The 18,716-nt window shown below is 51.7% G+C and overlaps 1 protein-coding gene across 1 annotated transcript; it reads right to left on the reverse strand.

The window, feature by feature from the left end:
* Positions 1-1,267: 1,267 nt before the first annotated feature.
* On the reverse strand, positions 1,268-6,885 carry GASK1A (golgi associated kinase 1A). The gene is made up of 5 exons (XM_041466233.1): positions 6,737-6,885; positions 6,097-6,655; positions 2,441-2,563; positions 2,047-2,150; positions 1,268-1,478 (listed from the first exon to the last, which is right to left on the reverse strand). Exons 1-5 carry the CDS (start codon positions 6,883-6,885, stop codon positions 1,268-1,270), a joined length of 1,146 nt encoding a protein of 381 aa, XP_041322167.1.
* Between the last annotated feature and the right edge of the window lie 11,831 nt (positions 6,886-18,716).

The following is an 18,716-nucleotide window of genomic DNA, read 5'->3' on the forward strand; positions in this document are numbered from 1 at the left end:
AGAAATGGAGGCCTTTAAAAAGTCTTCTGGTGGCAAACCATAAACCCACAGGCCAGGAACTGAGTGCTCCAGGCAAACACTGACTGCATGCCTCAGCTGGGAAGCACACTGCAGGGAATGATGGAGCCCATCCCTGCATATCTTTTCCTCCTGTTCATTCTGATTTTGAATTATCTCTCAGCCCTGACACTTGAGGACCTGCCTAGCTGCGATGCTGCTGTGCTTCATCAGAATGGGCTGCTGGGACAGAGCCTGAGGGGTGACAGGAACAGGATGGGCTCTGCTGGAGGTGCCAGCATGTTCAGAAAGCATTTTGCACTCGACTGCCTTCTGCTAAAATAGCTTGGCATTTTTGTTAAAACATATTTCTGCAAGCCTGGGGAAGAGTTACATGCAGTCATGCCCAGGAGAGCAGCCAGGAGTGCTTTTCAGAAGCGGGGTAGTTTTGCCTTTAATCCCCTGACAGTGAAGGCAAAGAGCAAATGAGAGATTTAAATCTTCAAATCTGACATTGAGAGCATTGTCAGCAGCCCAGACCCACCAAGACACATGCATGGACCATGGCACATGGCACAGAGCAGTGGCTCTCACTGGGGATGGTACCATGGGCTTTGTGAGGGCAGCTGCTGCCCAGTGCTGCTGAGCTTCAAGGTCCTGCCTAGTCTCAGCTTCAGGCAGTGGCTCATGCTCACTCGCAGGCACACATCACCTCTTCTGCAGGGGGAAAGGCAGAGCTCAGCTCTAGTGTCTTGTCTTTGTTTAATCCACTTAGAAAGCTCCCCACTGCTTTCCTCCTGCCTCTCTGTCTGGCATGTTTAGGAAATAGCGAAGACATCATCAAAAAGCCATGGAAAGGCTGCCAGTGACTTCTTCCACTGCTTTTTTAACTCTTTCCAGGGTCCCTGTGAGGTGTTCAACTGCCTAGTTGAACTCCAGTTTCTATAGCTGCTGTGTGTGTGTTTATGTGCGAGTAAAGGCACCCAAAAAACCTCACGGATGTGCCCTCCCTTTGAAAATCCATGCTGAGACCATAACTTGATGACTGTTGCCTTTCTCAAGCAGTTGTGGCTTGTCTTAGGAGACATCTCCTCTCCATCTTTCCTACTCCCTGTGGTTTCATCTGCTACTCCAGGTCATCCTACAGGGTGAGGGGAAACACCTTGTGGAGAGCCCAGCACCGGCACAAAGCCTCATAAGGTCCATGCCAAGGGCATGAGGTACATCCACAGCTGCTGGGATGTGCACTTTGATCCAGCTGGAGGTCAGTTCAGTGCGGCGAGTCCTCAAACACCGTCAGGTCGTGCTCCTGGATGTGGCGGAGCAGGATTTGTGCTCGCCTGTCAATGGTCCGGAGCAGGGGTCTCAGCCCCTCGGCGCCCCCCTGGCTCTCCCAGAGCTCCCGGTCCAGGCGCAGGGACTGCAGCAGCAGGCTCTGCAATCTGCCCGAGCGCAGCGTGGCCACCGCCGCCGCTGGGAAGCTGCAGGGGGGGAGCAGAAGAGACAGGGAGGGAAGGGGTTATCCAGGGAAGGCTGAGCAGGGAGGGAGGGAACAGCGGGGCACTCGAGCCACGATGCTTCAAGAGGAAATGCTCGTCTACCCAGAGGAACGCAGGACAAGGAGCCTTCTGCTTAAAACTCTACCCATGGTGATCATGCAGGATAGCTCCATCAGACACTGACCCAAACAAATTCCAAATCAAGAGGCCTCTAGCATGCCAAAATGCCTCATGGGCAATGGTGCAAGAAATGCTGAAATACCTGATTATTCATTATTTTTGTGCAGCTGCCAATTAGAGAGGAGAAATAGGCTTTGGAGCCTGCCATCAGCCACCCAGAGCAGAATAAAGAGTTAGTTTCAGGGCAGGGGCACGTGGGATGTTTTTGAGAGCCTAGCCACCCACCCTGTTCTGGGGACATCCAGAACATCCATCCCCATTCAGATGGACACCCCACCAGGGAGGCCAGAAGCAGCAAGAAGGTGAGCACTGCTGCTGGACATCCTCTGTGTGCCAGCTCAGCCCTTGCTCAGCACGTGCACATTCCTACCTGTCTATGCCTTGCAGGAGCCTGAAGTTGAGCTTCTCCTCAGGGTGCTGTGGCCTGCCCGCGTTGTCGATGAACACCAGGCGGGATGGCGCGCTCCTCCGGACCTGCCAGCAGGATGGCAAGGGGAAGTTCACTCAGTGCAGAGACACCAGTGCCAGTGTGGGGGTTAGGCTGCTTTTTAATGCAGTGACAAACCCTGAGAGTATTTGGGGGAACGCAGATGCCAATGTCTATGTCCCTCCATGCCTGACCATAACTCCCAGGTATGGGATACAGGGACCCAGCATCACCATGGGACCTACATTCCCTTTGCTACCACCTCAGCCCTTGCAAGTGCCTCCCAGCCACCTCCATGTTATCCCCAGAGCAGCCCTTGGACAGCAGGGAGACATACCAGGATGTGGACCAGGACCAGCTCTGCTGGATTCCGGCATTTCTCGTGGAGCATCTCCTCCACGCAGGGCTCAGAGGGATCAGGCTGAAACCCACAGCAGTAGCGGTCCAGGCGGTCATGAACCTGCAAGAGACATTTGGGGACCTTAACAGGGACATGTGCCTGGAAGGGGGAGGTCCTGTTGTGAGCTGTTCTTGTACAGAGGAAAATGAAACATTTCTAGGGATCCTCAGGAGACATGCAATGGAAAAGCTGCACACACTGGTGAGTGAGAGGAATGGAAGGACACATGCAGAACCCCTTTGGCATGAAGAAGGAGTGAGAAAGGTGATGGGACACATGCAGAACCCCTTTGGCATGAAGAAGGTGTGAGAAAGGTGATGGTGACAGACTTTTCTGATGGAGTTCAGACACCTGGTACTTCCACATTCTGTATCTGCACAGACTGAAAGGGTTGTGCTTCCAACTGAAATGAAGGGAGGATGTACACGATGATGAATGAATTAAAAAAACCAACAAAGCACCCAAGGAAACCTAGAGTCTGAAACCTCAAAAATAATTTATTTTTCCATGTCTTGGTGCTCTGTATGATGGTTTCATCTGGTTCCTGTCACATATGTAACCTTTCCTCCATCCCTACGGTAACCTGAGCAGCTCTCAATGGAAAGATGAAAGGAAAAGTATTGGCAAGGGAAAAAGCAGTCTGTGCATACGCAGAGCATGCCTGACATTTAAGTTGGGCCACGGTAACTTGTTTCAGCTACATTTGTGTTTAATCATTTGCAGGTGCTGCTAAGGCTTCATGGTGTCCAGGCTGTCAAACCTCCTACTTCCCATCCCAGTTCCCTGCAGAAACCCTGGAGCTGCTTGACAACTTCGTGCTTCAACCACACCCTTGGAGGAATGAAGGGCTTTTAAAAGATATAAATCTCTGCCAGACCTGGCCTCAGTATTTATGGAGTTTCCTCAGCTGTGTCAGAAGCGGCTGGTACATCCTGCGGGGATTTGTAGGGCAGACAGGACCTTGGCTGTCAACAGACTTCCCCATGGCTGTGTGCTGACATGACCCTGTAGGGGAGCTGCCTCAGCTCCTCCCAATCTCAAGGCCTGTTTATAAAAAAACCCTATGTATATATATACGTTCCTTTAAATATATATAAAATATATTATATATATATATATATATATATATATATATATATATATATAAAATACAAAATAAATATGTTTTCTGGTTGCAGCATGAAAATGCCTGACTCGCTGATTTGCTTGGCATTGCTGGTGCCAGCCCAGGAGGCAGGGGCCAGGGTGCAGAGAGGCTCCTGGAGTCACTGGGAGGGCTGGAGCAGGTCTCAGGCGATCCAGAAGGGATCTACATGTGACAAGAAGACAGAAGCTGAGTGACCCACAGAGGCTGCCTAGTCCCCTTGCCCTGGTAATTAGCACGAGTTACCAATTACAGACTGTGCTTTGACACAGAGTTCACTCTGAACCCAAACACTGACCAAGCACTGGAGAAGATGCTACAGGGAAACACAAATTGTGATCTCCATGGCCATTCCATTCATAACCCTTTGAGAAGATGGATTAGTCCCACTCCGGAGCCTCTTAAACCTCTCTGTTTTCTGAGGTTTAATGAAGAACTCAGGTCAGTATTTCTCCTTTGGGAGACACTCCAGTGAAAAAGTGCTCAAGCATCTTGTCACAAAACACATGGCAACAGAAGAAAATATCACATTTCCTCCTCGCATCTCCTCGGCCTGCCTACTGGAGAGCTCAGCACATCAGTTTCTCTCACCTGCTATGTTGTTTTGCAGGCTGCACAGAAGGTGAAGACAACCTGAGAGAACTTACAGAGACATTAAATAGGCTCAGCGCTCCACTCACCCACCCACGAGCACCTGTGAAACCAAGGTGGATTGGTATGAACCCACAGAGGTGTGAGGTGGAGCCAGCTCTGGTGTCCAAGTGGAGCCCCAGGAGAGGGACCAGATGGCTGTGGAGATGCTGAGAGTGCCCTGACATGCTGACAAGCCCTCCCTCCCCTGGCCCTCCCCTGATTTTTTGGTATTAATTTCTCCTTTCCAGAGCCTAAACAGCTCTAATTCATGGGAATTTTGGTGTTATTGCTAGAAGACAAATACATGAGTCACACTTTCTCCCATCCAAGCTCAAACATTACTAGAAGCTCACCTTCAGCCCCTCTTATGCCCATCCTGGGGCATTCCCTTGCATCTGATAGGTTTTTCCAGTTATGATTCAGCCTGGGATGGCTTCCCCTGGGGAAATTTTCCTTGCTCTCCCCCTGGCTGGGAAGAGGGTGTCCCAGGTCAGGGATGTGGCCGCAGAGTTGATTTGGTTTTGGCCGTCTTTAAGTGCAGGACAAAGCCATCAGCAGCTGTCCCTTTTCTACCAGGCTTGGCATTTTGCCCCCACTAAAACTTTGCACGTTGTGGGGGGGTTCCCCTGTGGCAAATACCAGGAGAAATTAATACAGAAGAAGCCAAATTTTAAGGGAAATTGAAGAAAACTACCAATATTTCAATGCCAGGGTACAACAGGGCTCAAATCTCATCAACTTCTCCTTCCCCAGCAAGGGTGGGAGATTCTAAAACCACTTCTGGAAGATGCTACTCCACTTCTATAATATCCTCTTTACCTTTATGTGACTTGTTCTGCATGGAAGGATTCCATTAGAATTATTGAGGAGAACCTGTGGATTGCCCTTGAATTTATCATTGCACTGCTTCAGCCCTTGAGGAGGAACTCTCCTTAGAACTAGATACTTTCTCCTGCAGTCTCAGCCTTTCCACTGCACTCAGCAGTACTTTGGTCGGGGGAAGGGAAGGGGATTGGTTAATCTTCTCATTTCTCTGGTTGTTTCAGCTAAAATATTTTCAAGCCCAGACAGAACAGCTCCACCTCTGCCAGCCATAGTTGTAAAAAAAAGAGAAATAAGGAAAACATATTTTAGTGGTTTGGGTTTTGTTTTTTTTTTGTATTAATACTTGTCCTTTCAGGCAGTTTTCTCTTGTCTGATAACCAGCCCCCAGGTGCCTAAACAGGCTTTCTTTTTCTCCACAGAAATCACTTTTGCCTCCTCACAGCTGCCCTCCAAGACCTGATAACTCTCTGGGATACTGTTGTAATCCCTTGTAGTGGCAGGGTATGATTTTCCAGACAGAAGATTAAGTGCTATTAATGCCGAGGAGGAGGAAGGCAGCGCTGTCCAAGGCACGGCTCCTTATTTCCAATGCCAGCAGCACATCCCTGAGTTTGGATGTGATGGGGCTGGTGCAAGACATGCTGCTTATCCCTAGGGATGCCCTAGGGATGTCTCTAGGGATGTCCCAAGCCTCTGCCAGCACAAAATGAACAGCAGAAAGCTTGCCCACGCGAGGACAGACTCCTACAACCTGCCTGTGAGTCCCAAACATGGACCATACTCAGGCCAAAGTGCTTCTGCATGAAGTTCTGCATGGCCACCGCATCATCTGCGTGGCCATCAGTTGAAGAGTGAAAACACATCCCAAGAAACCACACCTGATGTGACCCCGCAGAGCAGGAGACCATGGTCAGACAATAAAGGTGCAGGTGCAAGGGAATCCGGGTGCCACAGCTGATGGGACAGGTCGCCTCAATCACCACAGCCCTACCTGGAGAAGGAAGTCAAAGAGGGCCAGGCGGCTCCACTCGCTGTGTGGGATGCTGGAGCAGGGAGCATCCCTGGCCACCGGCATCGGTCTGTGCGGCTGCAGCATCTCCTGGTACTGCAGCCACCCCAGGGCACAGGAGTTCTGGTCATTGTTGGCATCCTCCAGGTGCTGGAGGTCAGGAGCCCACCAGATGATGGGGCGCAGGGCGCCGTCTGTGTAGCTGTAGGGCAGGAGGCGGCTGGTGAAGCGCCGGGCCACGGCGGGCAGGCTGCGGTTCAGCCCCAGCACCCTGTCCAGGTGGAAGGCCAGCACCTCGTACAGGTCCCCGGGGCGCTTGATGAGCCCACAGCGCCCATCCTGGCAGTCTCCTTCCGGGCTGGCTGCCAAGACGTCCTCCTTGGCATCTCCCGTGGCATCCCCCACAGCACGCAGCCTCACTCGCATGATCTGCCCGTGGGCAGGGACACGGGTTTTGGAGATCACCTGCCCGCTGGACAGCAGCCACATCTTCTGGAGGTCGTCAGCAGAGAGCCAAGGGGGAGTGTCCCTCTCCAGCCTCCTGCCCCGGCCAGGGGGCTGCTCCTGCTGCAGGTGAGTGCGGGGCAAGGGGAGCCTTCTTCTGTGGGCTTGTCCTCCAGACAGGGCGGCAGCCGCCTCCCTCGGAGGCCCTGGCGGGGACGAGGCCGGCAGCGGGAGCAGGGAGTGGTCCGGGGGTGGGGGCAGGTGGATGAGAGCCAGCAGGGCCAGGGCCAGCAGCACCCCGACAGCCGCTGGGGCTGGGGGCTTCATCCCCGTCCTCCGCCACGGGCGCTGGGCCTGCGGGGACAGAAAGGAGGAATGATGCTGGAGTGTCACTGCAGGCAGAGCCCTCGGTACGGCTTGCTTTAGGGAAGCAGCCCCTCTGTTTGTGTGCTTGTGGAATACTGTGGCAGCAGGGTTATGGCTGGTGCCATGATTTGTGCCAGAAATTAGCTGCAGTCCTTTCAGAAGCAAATCAGAGCAAGAGCTCACTCCCCACCCAGAGGTTGCCATATCTGCAGCACTGAGGTACAGGATGACCAGAGCAAATTCCTGTCTAGATGTGGACACTTTTCCAGTTCCTAAGAGGTTTTATTTTTCAGACCCTACTCTGGGCACCATCACTGGTTCCTCTTCTGGTAGCACACTGAACCCATAACTTGGGATATCTCAATGTTGTGCCTTGTGCCGAGACAAGGCCTCTGGAGCTCTGCCCGTCATTGTATCTGGCAAAAGCAAGGCAGCTCCAAGTGTCAGTCAGGACCTGTGACTGGCTATGTTTTAAACAAAAGGGTGCAAACTCCTGGAGGGCTGGAACACCTCTATGAAGACAGGCTGAGAGAACCAGGGTTATTCAGACTGGAGAAGAAAAGGCTCTGGGGAGAACTTACAGCACCTTCCTGTGCCTAAAGGGGCCCACGGGAGAGCTGGAGAGGAATTTCTTACAAGAATGTGGAGTGACAGGACAAGGGAAAAGGACTTTAAACTGAAAGAGAGGTTCAGATTAGACATTAGGAAAAAATTCTTAGCTGTGAGAGTGTTGAGGCATTGGAACAGGTTGCTCAGATAAGCTGTGGAGGCCCCATCCCTGGCAGATGGCAGACATTCTCCAAGCCAATCCAGTCCCTGGACCATGCTGCACCCACGCCTCATTCACTTGGGTTTGGGCAGCCTCACACACTTCAGGAGGCAGGAGCCACAAAAATCACCTTGGCACCATTTCTCTGTTTTCAACAGGCATTTCCAAGCAGCTCAAACCCACACTGGAGTCAAGGCGATGGTCAAGTGGATACATTTTTTTCCAATTATTTATTTTGGAAGCACAAGCATATCCATGGCAGACACAGCAGGACAATATATTGCCAAAGAAGGGATAAGAGACTGTTTATAAGAGGAAAAGCTTGAAAATAAAAGAGCTAAAAAGCTGGGGAGGTGAGAGCCAGCAGCCAGAATTACTTCCAGAAAGCAGCTGGGCAAGCAAAAGCATTTCAGCTGTGGGGCTTTTAGGACCACAGGCTCCCACTGACCACAGGGACCCACCACCAGCACAACTCCTGCCCCACGAGCAGCTGCCACGAGCAACCCCAGTGCATGAGCTTATGAGCTGACACAGCACCAGCCTAAAATCCATCAGGCTTCATGTCCTCAGCTTGGGGAGACTGCTTCAGACAGCCCCCTGGTGAGGAGCCACGTCCCTTGAAAGACACTGCATCGGCCGAGGGGGGTAAGAGCAGGCACCAACTCGCTGGCCCCAACCATAGGGGTGTTCCTTCCGTGCCTCCCTTTCAAGGACTGAGCAGACTTAATGCAGTTTATAAGAGCTACTGATGGTGCACCTGGAGTGACTCAGCTTTATAGCTTTCACTTAATTGCTTCTCTCCCAGAAACACAATGTAGCGCAGCAAAATATAAATGCTCTTTTTCAGACAGGGTTTACAGCAGCCTCTGCCAGGAACCAGGGGCTGCCTGGTATGGGTCTTTGGGACCTGCCAGGGGACCTCTGCTTTATCTCTTCCCAGAGTGGAAAGGACCTAGGCTAGGGTGAGGCCATCCAGAGAGGGATGTCCTGTCCTAGATCACCAGCAGGGTTATTCAAGGCTTGGCATTAACTGTCCCAGGCATCAAACTACATGGCTAAATCATTGTCTTAGGTGCCTCTCTGGGGAGGGGATGAGTGTGAGCGCCCCTAAGCACCCTGAGGGGCAGCAGGACTTCTGTCAAGAGGCTGGTTGTGATCCCAGCTCTCTCTTACTTGAATGGGATAATGATTTGCTGTAGAATCACAGCCAACGCCAAGTGACACAGGCAACACCCTGTCAAAGTCAAAACCTTCATGTCCCAGATTTCAAGCAAATTCTGCAGAGTGCAGACATTCTTTTCCAAACACCTGCAATCCATGTCTGGCCTCCCAAACGAGTTTAGGGGAGGTGCAATGTCTAAATCCTAGTTTAACCATAGTAAAATAACTCTGTGGCATATAAAGGGCTGATCCTGGTATCCTGATACCCACACTCCTTTCTAATCATCACTGTAAGTGCCTCACAGTCTGTTCCTCTGGCCTCAAAGTATGCTGAATTAACAGCAGGGATACCTATGGAATCAATCCCAGAGGATAGGGCTAACTGTAAGTCTCAGTATTCCCATCTGCATCGAGCCAAGTCCCTTCCCAATCTGTGCTTTCTTGGGCATGTTTTCCCAGCACCTCCCCTGTCCCACCCTTCTGGAGAGACACAGCCCATCCCACTCTCACCAAAAACCCCTGTAACCCTATTCTTCAGCACAGAGGATTTTCGGAGTGATTGTTTTTGTTATCCAGCTGATAATAACCCTCTGGTTGCTTATACCATCTCTGGGTATCTAAAAAGCCTGTCTGCCAAAACTTCCAGTATCCTGGGGGAGGAATGCATGTGGGAGCCACATGGAGAACCTTCAAAGCACTGCAGGAAAAATCTTTTTAAACCCACAGCCAGAGAACAGAGTATGCCAAACGGATGGCAACGATTGCTGGCTTTTTAATGTCAAGTCAGTTTACAGTCCAAGTGGTTAAGGAATCATTATTGTCCAAACCCACTTTGTCTTCCTTGTCAGTGAGCTCGGGTTTGGGCATCACTAGTTGGAGCCCCATTGCTCTTCCACCCTGAACTCGAAACCCTGGGCTGTGAAGTTGGGCAAGGGCCAGCACAGGCTCCTTTCCCCAGCGCTGCTCAGAGTTTCCCTGCCACATCAACAACAAAAAGAAACAAAAAAGGTGCAAGTACAGTCTCTCTGTTATTTCTGGTGGTTGACATTGCAAATTTAATAATAACCTAGGTGATAAAACATTGCAGAAATAATACTGTATTTACAAGCCCTGGGTAAATAGTTTTCCAAAGAGCCTTTCTCTGAGCCCATGCTGTAAAAAAATGCTGCAGTTTAAGCTGTGGCTTTGATTCAACCCGAAATGCAAACCATACGTACAGCTCTGCTTTGCCAGGCTGACATACTGACAGTACAGCATGTCTTTGCCAGAAATTAGGTCCTTTTCCCAGCAGGCAAAATCCATAAAAAGGCTTAAGAGAGGTACTACTTGTTCCAGGATGCCAATAAGTAAATAATATATATTCTCACTTATCAGAGAGACATACAGCACAGGCCAGGCTCCAAAGGCACAGCGGAGAGCTGTGCAGCTTAGATGCTAGGAGATAAAACTTTCTAAGTCTAGTTGGGGGTGAGGTGGGGGAGGGTTATCCTTGACATTGTATTCCCAGGACACTTGAACCTTGGCAGAATTTGAAGCAGAGAAGCCTGTTTCCAATTTCTTTTCAAAGTGCATCAAATTGGCTTTGTCGAGCTTGAAAGAAAAGAAAAACAAACCCCAAACTTCATTATCCAAGAATGTAAGAAACAGCCCTGAGACTAGAAAGACAACACGGAAATACGTGGCTGTTGAAAACTGGATTGATTCCTGCTTTCCTCTGGCATGCAGAAGAGTCCTCCTGCCCCTGCACTGGCACTGCAAGGTGCCTTCAGCAGTAAATCCCACCGTCCCAAAGAGGTGCCCAAAGGAGCCAGGATGGCTCAGCCATGGCCATGTCACTCTTGGCCACCTGCCTGCCCTAGACTCCCAAGCTCAGAGGACTTTGCCAAAGACAATGAGCAGGTTGAAGGCAGGCCCGTGCATTTATCTGGGTGCACACTGAGAGGGGTGTGCTCTGCACAGGGGGTGCAGCACACAGGGCTCTGCTCACCCTCCCGGCCCCGCGCTCGCTGCCCGCCCAATGAACCGCAAAACCGCCTGGGCAGCAGGAGGTGCAGCCTGCCGTGACCAGTTTTAACAAAGACTGCTTGAAAAACAAGTGGGAAACCTCGTCTGCCTGCCCCCCACCTCTGGGAATGCCTCCAGAGCCTTGCACCCACACATGGTGCTTGCGGCAGCTCCCGGTGCAATGGGAGAGCGGGCACGTCAATCAGACCTGGGACTGGAGCAGCCTCTTCCTTTTCGTACTGTGCAGGAGGTTTTCTTGGTTTATTAAGGGCATGGCATGTGGGCTGGAGACCTATAACCATGCAGAGGAAGGACATGGAAGCAAGACAAAACCTCTTCATCCCTGGAGTGACGCTGGGCAAGTCTGAGCAGAGGGAAATGCTTGGCAGGGTCTGTGGCCCATCATTCAAGTGCATAAATGCCTTCCTATATTATCCTGCTCAGGGAAGATAGATGGCTGGCAGAGTGGGAATTTAAAGACAGCTATTAAATGATGATTGCCAGTCCCAAAGGTAGCTCTGGCTCAGAGTGGCTCCCCAGGAGGGCAGGTCTGCCGTGCTCCTCTAGCACATGGGGACAGCTCCACCAACACTTGCCTGCACCCACATCCCCATGGGGCATGAAGAGTAAGATAGCCCTTCATTTGGCCACATGATCCATCAAAGTGGCTGCAATTCCTAGCAGACCCACACCAGCTTTGTGTCTGGGCCTTTTTCCCCCAGAGATGAAGTTTTTTTCCCTCAAAAATGCCTTTCCAGAGGGGAGAACCATGACATCACTACATTTTGGCACTCTGCAGATACCCTGAAGACCATCTGGCTTGGCTCCGCAAGGACAGGGATGTGGCAGGTAGGCCATGCCTGTCTGCTCAAGGTGCTCCTCCAGCCCCACTTCCACACAAGTGGCTTGGGAAGCTCAAGCCAGGCACTGGGAAGGTGGGAAAGGGGACTGCTCCCATAAAGCCTGCAAAAGAGTCACAGCAAACATTGGGTCAGCTGAAGCTGGGGAGATAGAAATGTGACACATCACCACACGGTGCTGGGTCCTTCCCTGCAGAGTCAGCAAAGTCCTCAGAGCTGACACACAAACCTCCCCACCAACATGGCCAAAACCAAACCAGAAAATGACCGAGTTAAATTGCCTGGGACGAAACCTTAAAACATGCTGTACTTTGCTAAATTTTGGGCAGTCTGCAAAGCTTCTGGGATCATTTATGGCCTAAGTGCAAGACAAGCGTGCTTTGCACTAGCAGAGGGCAGCACTCTGGTAGCAGCATAAGTGGATCAGACAGTGTTGGCCCTGTTCAGGCTGAGCACTGACTTCAAAGGGATGGTGCCAACACACCACCTTTAACTTCCCAAATAATGTTGCCTTCACAGCCCTTCCCAGTTATCACTATGGCCTTGGGACAGCAAATTACAAAAACCTGGAAAACTTCAAGCTCCACAGCCTCTCTCTAGTAATAACCTGGAGTGTCCTCGGCTCAGGCCCTGCAGCAGCTCCTCGAGCTTTTTGCTTCCCAGGGATGAAATATCCTGTTTCTTGCTCTAAACCTCCCACCCAGAGTGACTATTTCCAGTTTTTCGGAGGCTCCTTGCCCTGGAGTTTCTTCTCTGCACAGCCATAGGCTAAGCACAGCCCCTTCTCACACATCCACCATCCAAAGGACCATTTTGAGCAAAATCTTCAGCATAGCTGCAAACTGCTGTGTTTAACACTGCTATTCCCATTGCACTGTCTGCTCCCAGATGAGTTGTGCACCAAAGAAGTACAGCAGAAAACTTGTAAACTCCCTGCCCTCTCTAGGAGTAGCTTACAAGAGTGGCAAGGCTCCCAGCATTCCAAATGTCCTGCTCAATATCTCTGAAGAAGGAAGACCTGGAGCAGGAGACAGAGGACACACCTTGAAGGAAACAGATAGCCAGCACCTGGCTGGAGGACACCACACCATGGGGTGCAGCTGATGCACTCAAGGTCAGGGCTGCTGCTTGGGGGGACCCAGAGGGGACACACACCTTGTCCTGTACCTGGTGTGGACTAAAGCTCTGCAGGGTACCAGCAGGGACTTGCTTGTCCTGTGATGACATTGTCCTTACCCCAAAATCATGTGATTTTCACTGAGCAAAAGGAAAGAGTCAAAATTCTCCTCACTCCCACTGTGTAAATCTCAGCTTGCAGGCAGTTAAGACTCAGCTCTGTGTGGGATGGACAGGGAGTTTGTCATCCTGGTGCTATGTACAGTGCAGTGCAGGTCCACTCTGGTTTAATCCCAGAAGTCACCATAAAGCACCACAAAAATAAAGAGTCTCCAGGGTGCCACACTTCTTCTGCTTAAAGTAAGCAAACTAAAAGTTTTCAGATGCCTTATCTTTCTCCTGTTTAAGTTCAGAGTCAGGGCTTTTTCTGCAGATTCTTGCACTTAGCTGGATCTTCTACTTCTCCCAGGAGACTGATGGAAGTCTTTCAGAACATGTCACTGAGATGCACAGTTGTGCTCTCATTTGCATGTGCAAACATCTCTCTTACTTTTCATCATTAAAGGTGATATCAACCTGCACCCAAATCATCCAGATCACTGAGGACCTGAAACAGCATCCCATGTTCACAGGGGACAGTGAGAACCTGGGCAGCCCTGAATGCACGACTGTCCTACTATCCTCAGGGGACAAGGGAGGTCCTCCTCATCTTCCCTGCTCTCCCTCTGCTCATTGCCCTAACCCTCACACTTACATGAGAGCAGCACAACCTAGAAATTCCTGGCAGGGACGTCAAGGAGGGAAAGCAGCACTTTTGGGAGGCTGTTGCTCCCTCACTCCACCACTACCGTGCAGGCTCCTGCCAGGTTTCCCTTTTCCCCCTCCCCTCGTCCCAGTTTCCCGGCCAGCCTGTTGCACTCAGCTCTGTAAGTTTTCAGAGCAGCTTTCCCATCTGCCTGCTGAAGCAGCAAGCAGGGGGCCCCTTCCCCAGTGAAACAGATGTGGCTTGCCTTTGTGCAACATCTGCGCCTCATGCCCCGCTCATTTGGAACAGTCTTGCCTTTGTTTCTGAGGGCTTGTACGGGGGATGCTTTGGAGGAGGGCAGCAGCCCCTGGCCCGTGGGCTGGACTCCTTCCCTTCAAGTCCCACACACAAACTGCCTCCAGTCCTGAGTTTCTTCTGGGGAAGAAGAATGTGCTTTGTTCCTGTGGTTTTCTGGAGCTGACCGTCCTGCTCCTCAGCAGGTTCCAGCCACAGACCATAGCTTAGCAGCTGACTCCTTTGGGATGTCCAAACCCAGGGACATAAGAGCTGAAATCTGGGAGTCATTGAGCCCCTTCCTCACCACTCCCCTCAGCCAGGTAGCTTCTCTTGCTGCACCTCTGGGCTGCTCACCAGCTCTGGTTTGGCACCCCCAGAGGGGCTGTGCTGCTGCAGCTCCTCTGCACATAACAGAGGCAAAGAGCAGAGGTGCTGGAAAGCCACGTCCCTCTTGCAATGTGTTCTGGGCTGTATTTAATATGGGGAGGAATACATTACAATAAAATCACGTTTTATTTCCTCCTCCTCTTGATGAGTTTGGCAATCCTGCTTGTGAATGCCTGGAATGCTGCTAAAACTCTCACACATTTTGGCATTCGGTTTGGTTTTATTTATTTTATCAGGGGTCATCTTTTTTTCTATATTTTGGGGAGGAGGGATTTTGATACATTTATTTTCAATTTTCTTTTCTATCTGGTGGGCAGCACCAGGGAACAGGAATGCTTGCTTGGTGCCCACTGGGGGCTCACAAAAGTCTCTGTGGGGTGTTGGCAAGGAGTAGCACTGGATTCCCTTGTTGGAGTTTCAGTGGAAGTTGCCCAAGTCAGACAGTTGGGTTTCCCTGAGCTGACTGTCAGGTTTTTCCCCTTCCTGGAGAGCAGGAAAGTGCATTCGTGGGATTCCAAAGGGGAGGGAGAAGGAGGAGGACAGCGGGGCCTTTCAGCCCTGTGGGCTTTCTTCAAAACAGAATTGTTCATACCAGCCCTGGCCTCAGCTGCAGAAAGGCAACCCTGTTTTCTTCCTGTTAAGCCATTACATCTAAAAGAGAAAAAAAGGGGAAGAAAACTGCTTGCCACTTGGCTCTGAGTGCTGCCTGTGTCCTGCAGACCCCATCCTGGCCAAAGCCTGCTGGCAGCCACTCCCAGCCTGCTTCTTCTCCTAGCAAAACCCATGGGGTGAGCAAGCAGAGCAAACCAGGTATGAGCATTGGTGCAGCCAGGCTCACAGAAAAGGAGCTTTTCCTTCAGGGCAAGGCAAGAAGCTGCAGGTGGAGTGGAGTTACTGAGCACTGCAAAAGAAGGGGTAATTGAGTCTTTCGGAATCGACTCCAGAGGATTAACACAGTGTAATCAGCCCCTCGTATTTAGAGTGCCTCATCCTAGGCAAACAACAGCAACTGGAAACGACTCTCTGGCAGATTTTGAAGCCAGAAGAAAGAAGATGTTTCTGTAATGCAGTCATCCCCCAGCCCTCTCCGCTGCGGCGGGTCGGGCATGTGCAGCAGCCGGATCCAACAAGAGCAAGCGTGCTCTCCATACCAACACGGGAGCTCACAGCTGGCATCCCCCTGCCTTTCTGCAAGGGGGCACCCTCCTGGCGATTTTGAAAGGAGTCAAAAGCCATCTCGAGCATTTTGTTTGGGGTTTTGCTGCGAATGAAACAACAAGAGGATCAGCTGGGGACATAGCCTGGATTTATTCCTCATGACCACCACTGCCCTGCCAACAGGTGCCCAGAGCAAACCCAGATTATAGGTAAAATCAAATCATTCAATGCAGGAGCTCACAAAGGGGAAGGACTGCAGAAGCAGACCTTCCTTTGCCAAGGCAAAATGGAAATCCTGGCAAAAAGTGAACACCCCACTGTCACATGGGAGACCACACCAGGTACCTGGCTTTGAAAGGCTGTACAGGCTTTGAAAGGCTTCATAGTGAAGGCTTGTACAGAAAAATGTTAGTGCAGACAAAAGGCTGGTATGGGAAGAGTTGCCTTGCTTTTCCCTTTGACAGGGAGGAGTTATATCCAAACCCAAAATGGGTGACATGAGCCCCAGCCTGGTAATTTTTTCCTGCTGCTGAAGTTCATTAATTAAGAAACCCAAAGCACCCTATACAAACTACAGGATGGAAAGCGTAAAGCATGGCAGTAGTGTTCCCTGTACACAGACACACACACTCCAGTGAAGGCTGGCACAGCAGCATTGCCCCCAGAGATGGTCTGAGTCATCAGCACACTCTTGAGGACATAAAAATGCTTCAGTGACACAAATGACCAGTTTCTGGCAGCAGCACCAGGCACCTCCTCAGCTCATCCATCCATCACAGGTTTGCAATCCCTGCCCAACACAAGCTTGGCAAGGGCTGAGGTGGTGAAGCAGGGACAGAGCCCCCGCCCCAGTGCAAACTCCCTGGCATGACACCCCCCTGTCCCCTGGTGGGGCAGGAGTAATGGGGCACGGGGGGATCATCCCAGCTCAGCTGACGCGTGTTTGCTCAGACGGGTCTGCCAAGGGAGATTCCAAATAGAGCACTAAAACTAGAGGACATGAAACACCACCCTAAGGTTTGGAACAAGCTACAGATGTGGATAAACCTTCTGATGCTGGGGAAGCACAACATTTCTTGGAAGGGAGGTGAAGTTTTCCCATGCCAAACTGGCCGATTTTGTGGCTTTTTGATGAAAGTGCTGTGCTTTGTCAGGACCGAGCAGAAAGCACAGAGCGGCTCGCCGTGATCTCTGTCTGCGCCTGGCTGCCTGCAGCCCAGGCTGCTGGCTGCCTGAGGCAGTGCCACCTGGCCACTTAAAAGAGGAGGGTTTTGGCTGAGGGAGTGTCATCACCTCCCCGGCTGACAGCAGGGCTGTAGCTACGGCAGCCCCAGGCACTGCCCTCAGGGGCATCCTGACAATCTGCTCTGTCCATCCCCAGGGCATTCCTGCAATCTGCCCGGTCCATCCTAACGCTTTTAAGGACAGAGCAGCGCTGTAGCGCTCCCCGCCTTGCTTGGCTCACCCTGCTCTGACCCTCCGAGCGCTCCGGCACAAGCTGCCCCCAGGATGGAGACACCCAGCATACGCTGCTGTACCTCACATCCCATGGGGCAAACCCAGCGCTGTTTCCCACCATCAGCTCAGCAAGGAAACCCCTAAATCCTACCATGTCTCACAGCATCAGCAGCAGCTCCTCCTCATGTGCTTCTCTGGGCGACACGGCACACGGTCACCTCCTCAGCCGGGTGCCGGCCACCTGTGGCACTTCCATACGACACCAGGAGCCCACACAGAACACACAAAAAATTTCAAAATAGCAGTTAAAAAAAAAAAAAATATCCAGCAACTAATGAGCCCGCTTCCCGTCCCCAGGCCATCAATCACAGCCGGGGGCTGTCACCAGGGGTGCCCCTCCGGGCTGCCCGCAGTCCCCGCTGCCAGCCCCGCCTTGCAGGGGCTGCTGGGCTCCTGTCACCACACGCCGCCGCGTCCCCCTGGGCGGCAGGACACCCTTCAAACTTCAGCTGTGAGTTTTCCAACTCTGCCTCATCCCAGACCCACCTCCCTGTGAGGAGGGGAGTGGAGAGGCTGGGAAGGGGGGAACAGGCATTTCAGAAGTCTCTTTTTCACAATAAAAGCCCTTCTTGCTGCTTTTTTGCTGGCTCTTTTTTCAATACCAAGGGCAAATTTGAGCCAGAAAGAGATGAAGATACACGTGCTCTTCCCAAACCTGTTTGTTCCCAGTGACCCCGGTGCCAGCCAAGTAGAGGGACCAGTAGAGCCCCAGGGGCCACACAGACCCCAGAGCCAGGAAAGCAAACCAGAGGTCCGCACATGAGTGCCCCAAAACCTGCTCTTTGCAGGTCTTTTTTAGCATTTCTTTGCTTTTCAGTAATGGTCCAGCAAAAAGCTGTGCCACATCAGTGCCTGGAGTGGACACAGACCTGGGAGAAGGTTTATTTTCTGCCTAAAAGGAGGCAGGAGAGGGGCACAGGGGCAGAGGATGCTCACACACCCAGCAGTGCAGATGCAGCTTGCTGAGCGCCGCCGTGCCCAGCGCAGCTCCCACACCCAGCACCTGCCGTGGTGAATCCCAGGTGCCTTTCCTCAGGCCTCTGGGAGGAGAGGCTCTGGAGGCATTGCTTTGGGAAGCAGTGTGTTTCAAGAGCCCTCCATGGCCAGACAGGATACACAGGCAGCTGCCAGGCTGCAAAACATTTCTTTTTCATAAAACTTTCCCCTTCCAGCTCTGGGCTGTGGCCAAGCAAAACCCATCAGTGCCTCACCATGGCAGGTGACACTGACAGCTACTGCAGCCCCTAAACAGCTTCATCCCCAAACAGCCCAGCTTGGGGACAGGAGGACACCCTCTGTCTCAGGCCTGGGGGCTTTCCAGCTCCCTGACATGTGCAACTATCTCCTCCAGGAAACCAAAAAACGAACCAGATTGATCAGCATTGTTCTTTACTGATACTTGAATTTTTAAAAAATCTGATAAAGGCACAGTACAGGCTGTTGTGAGCTATAATGAAGATATGGTGGGAGAGGGAGAGGGAGAGGGAGAGGAGGAGAGGAGAGGAGAGGAGAGAGGGGATACCCCACTCCATGCCATCCTTGGGCATGAGGAAGGAGTGCAGAAACCAAGCCCTGCATCCCCTCCTTGCTGCCACCACCGTCATTGACCCCGCCTGTCCTGGACACTGCAGTGTTGAACATCCCAAAACACCTCCCTTGAGGCCTGTTGCCTGGGGGCAGATAATAACCTAATCCTTCTGATACAATTAGCAATATGAAGTAATTAGCAATAACCTACTGTTGGCCTTGGCACAAAGTTGGCCTGTCCGAAGACAGA

Source organism: Pyrgilauda ruficollis, unplaced genomic scaffold (genome assembly GCF_017590135.1).
Source record: "Pyrgilauda ruficollis isolate IOZ18807 unplaced genomic scaffold, ASM1759013v1 scaffold2, whole genome shotgun sequence".
In the NCBI taxonomy this organism is placed as follows: domain Eukaryota; kingdom Metazoa; phylum Chordata; class Aves; order Passeriformes; family Passeridae; genus Pyrgilauda; species Pyrgilauda ruficollis.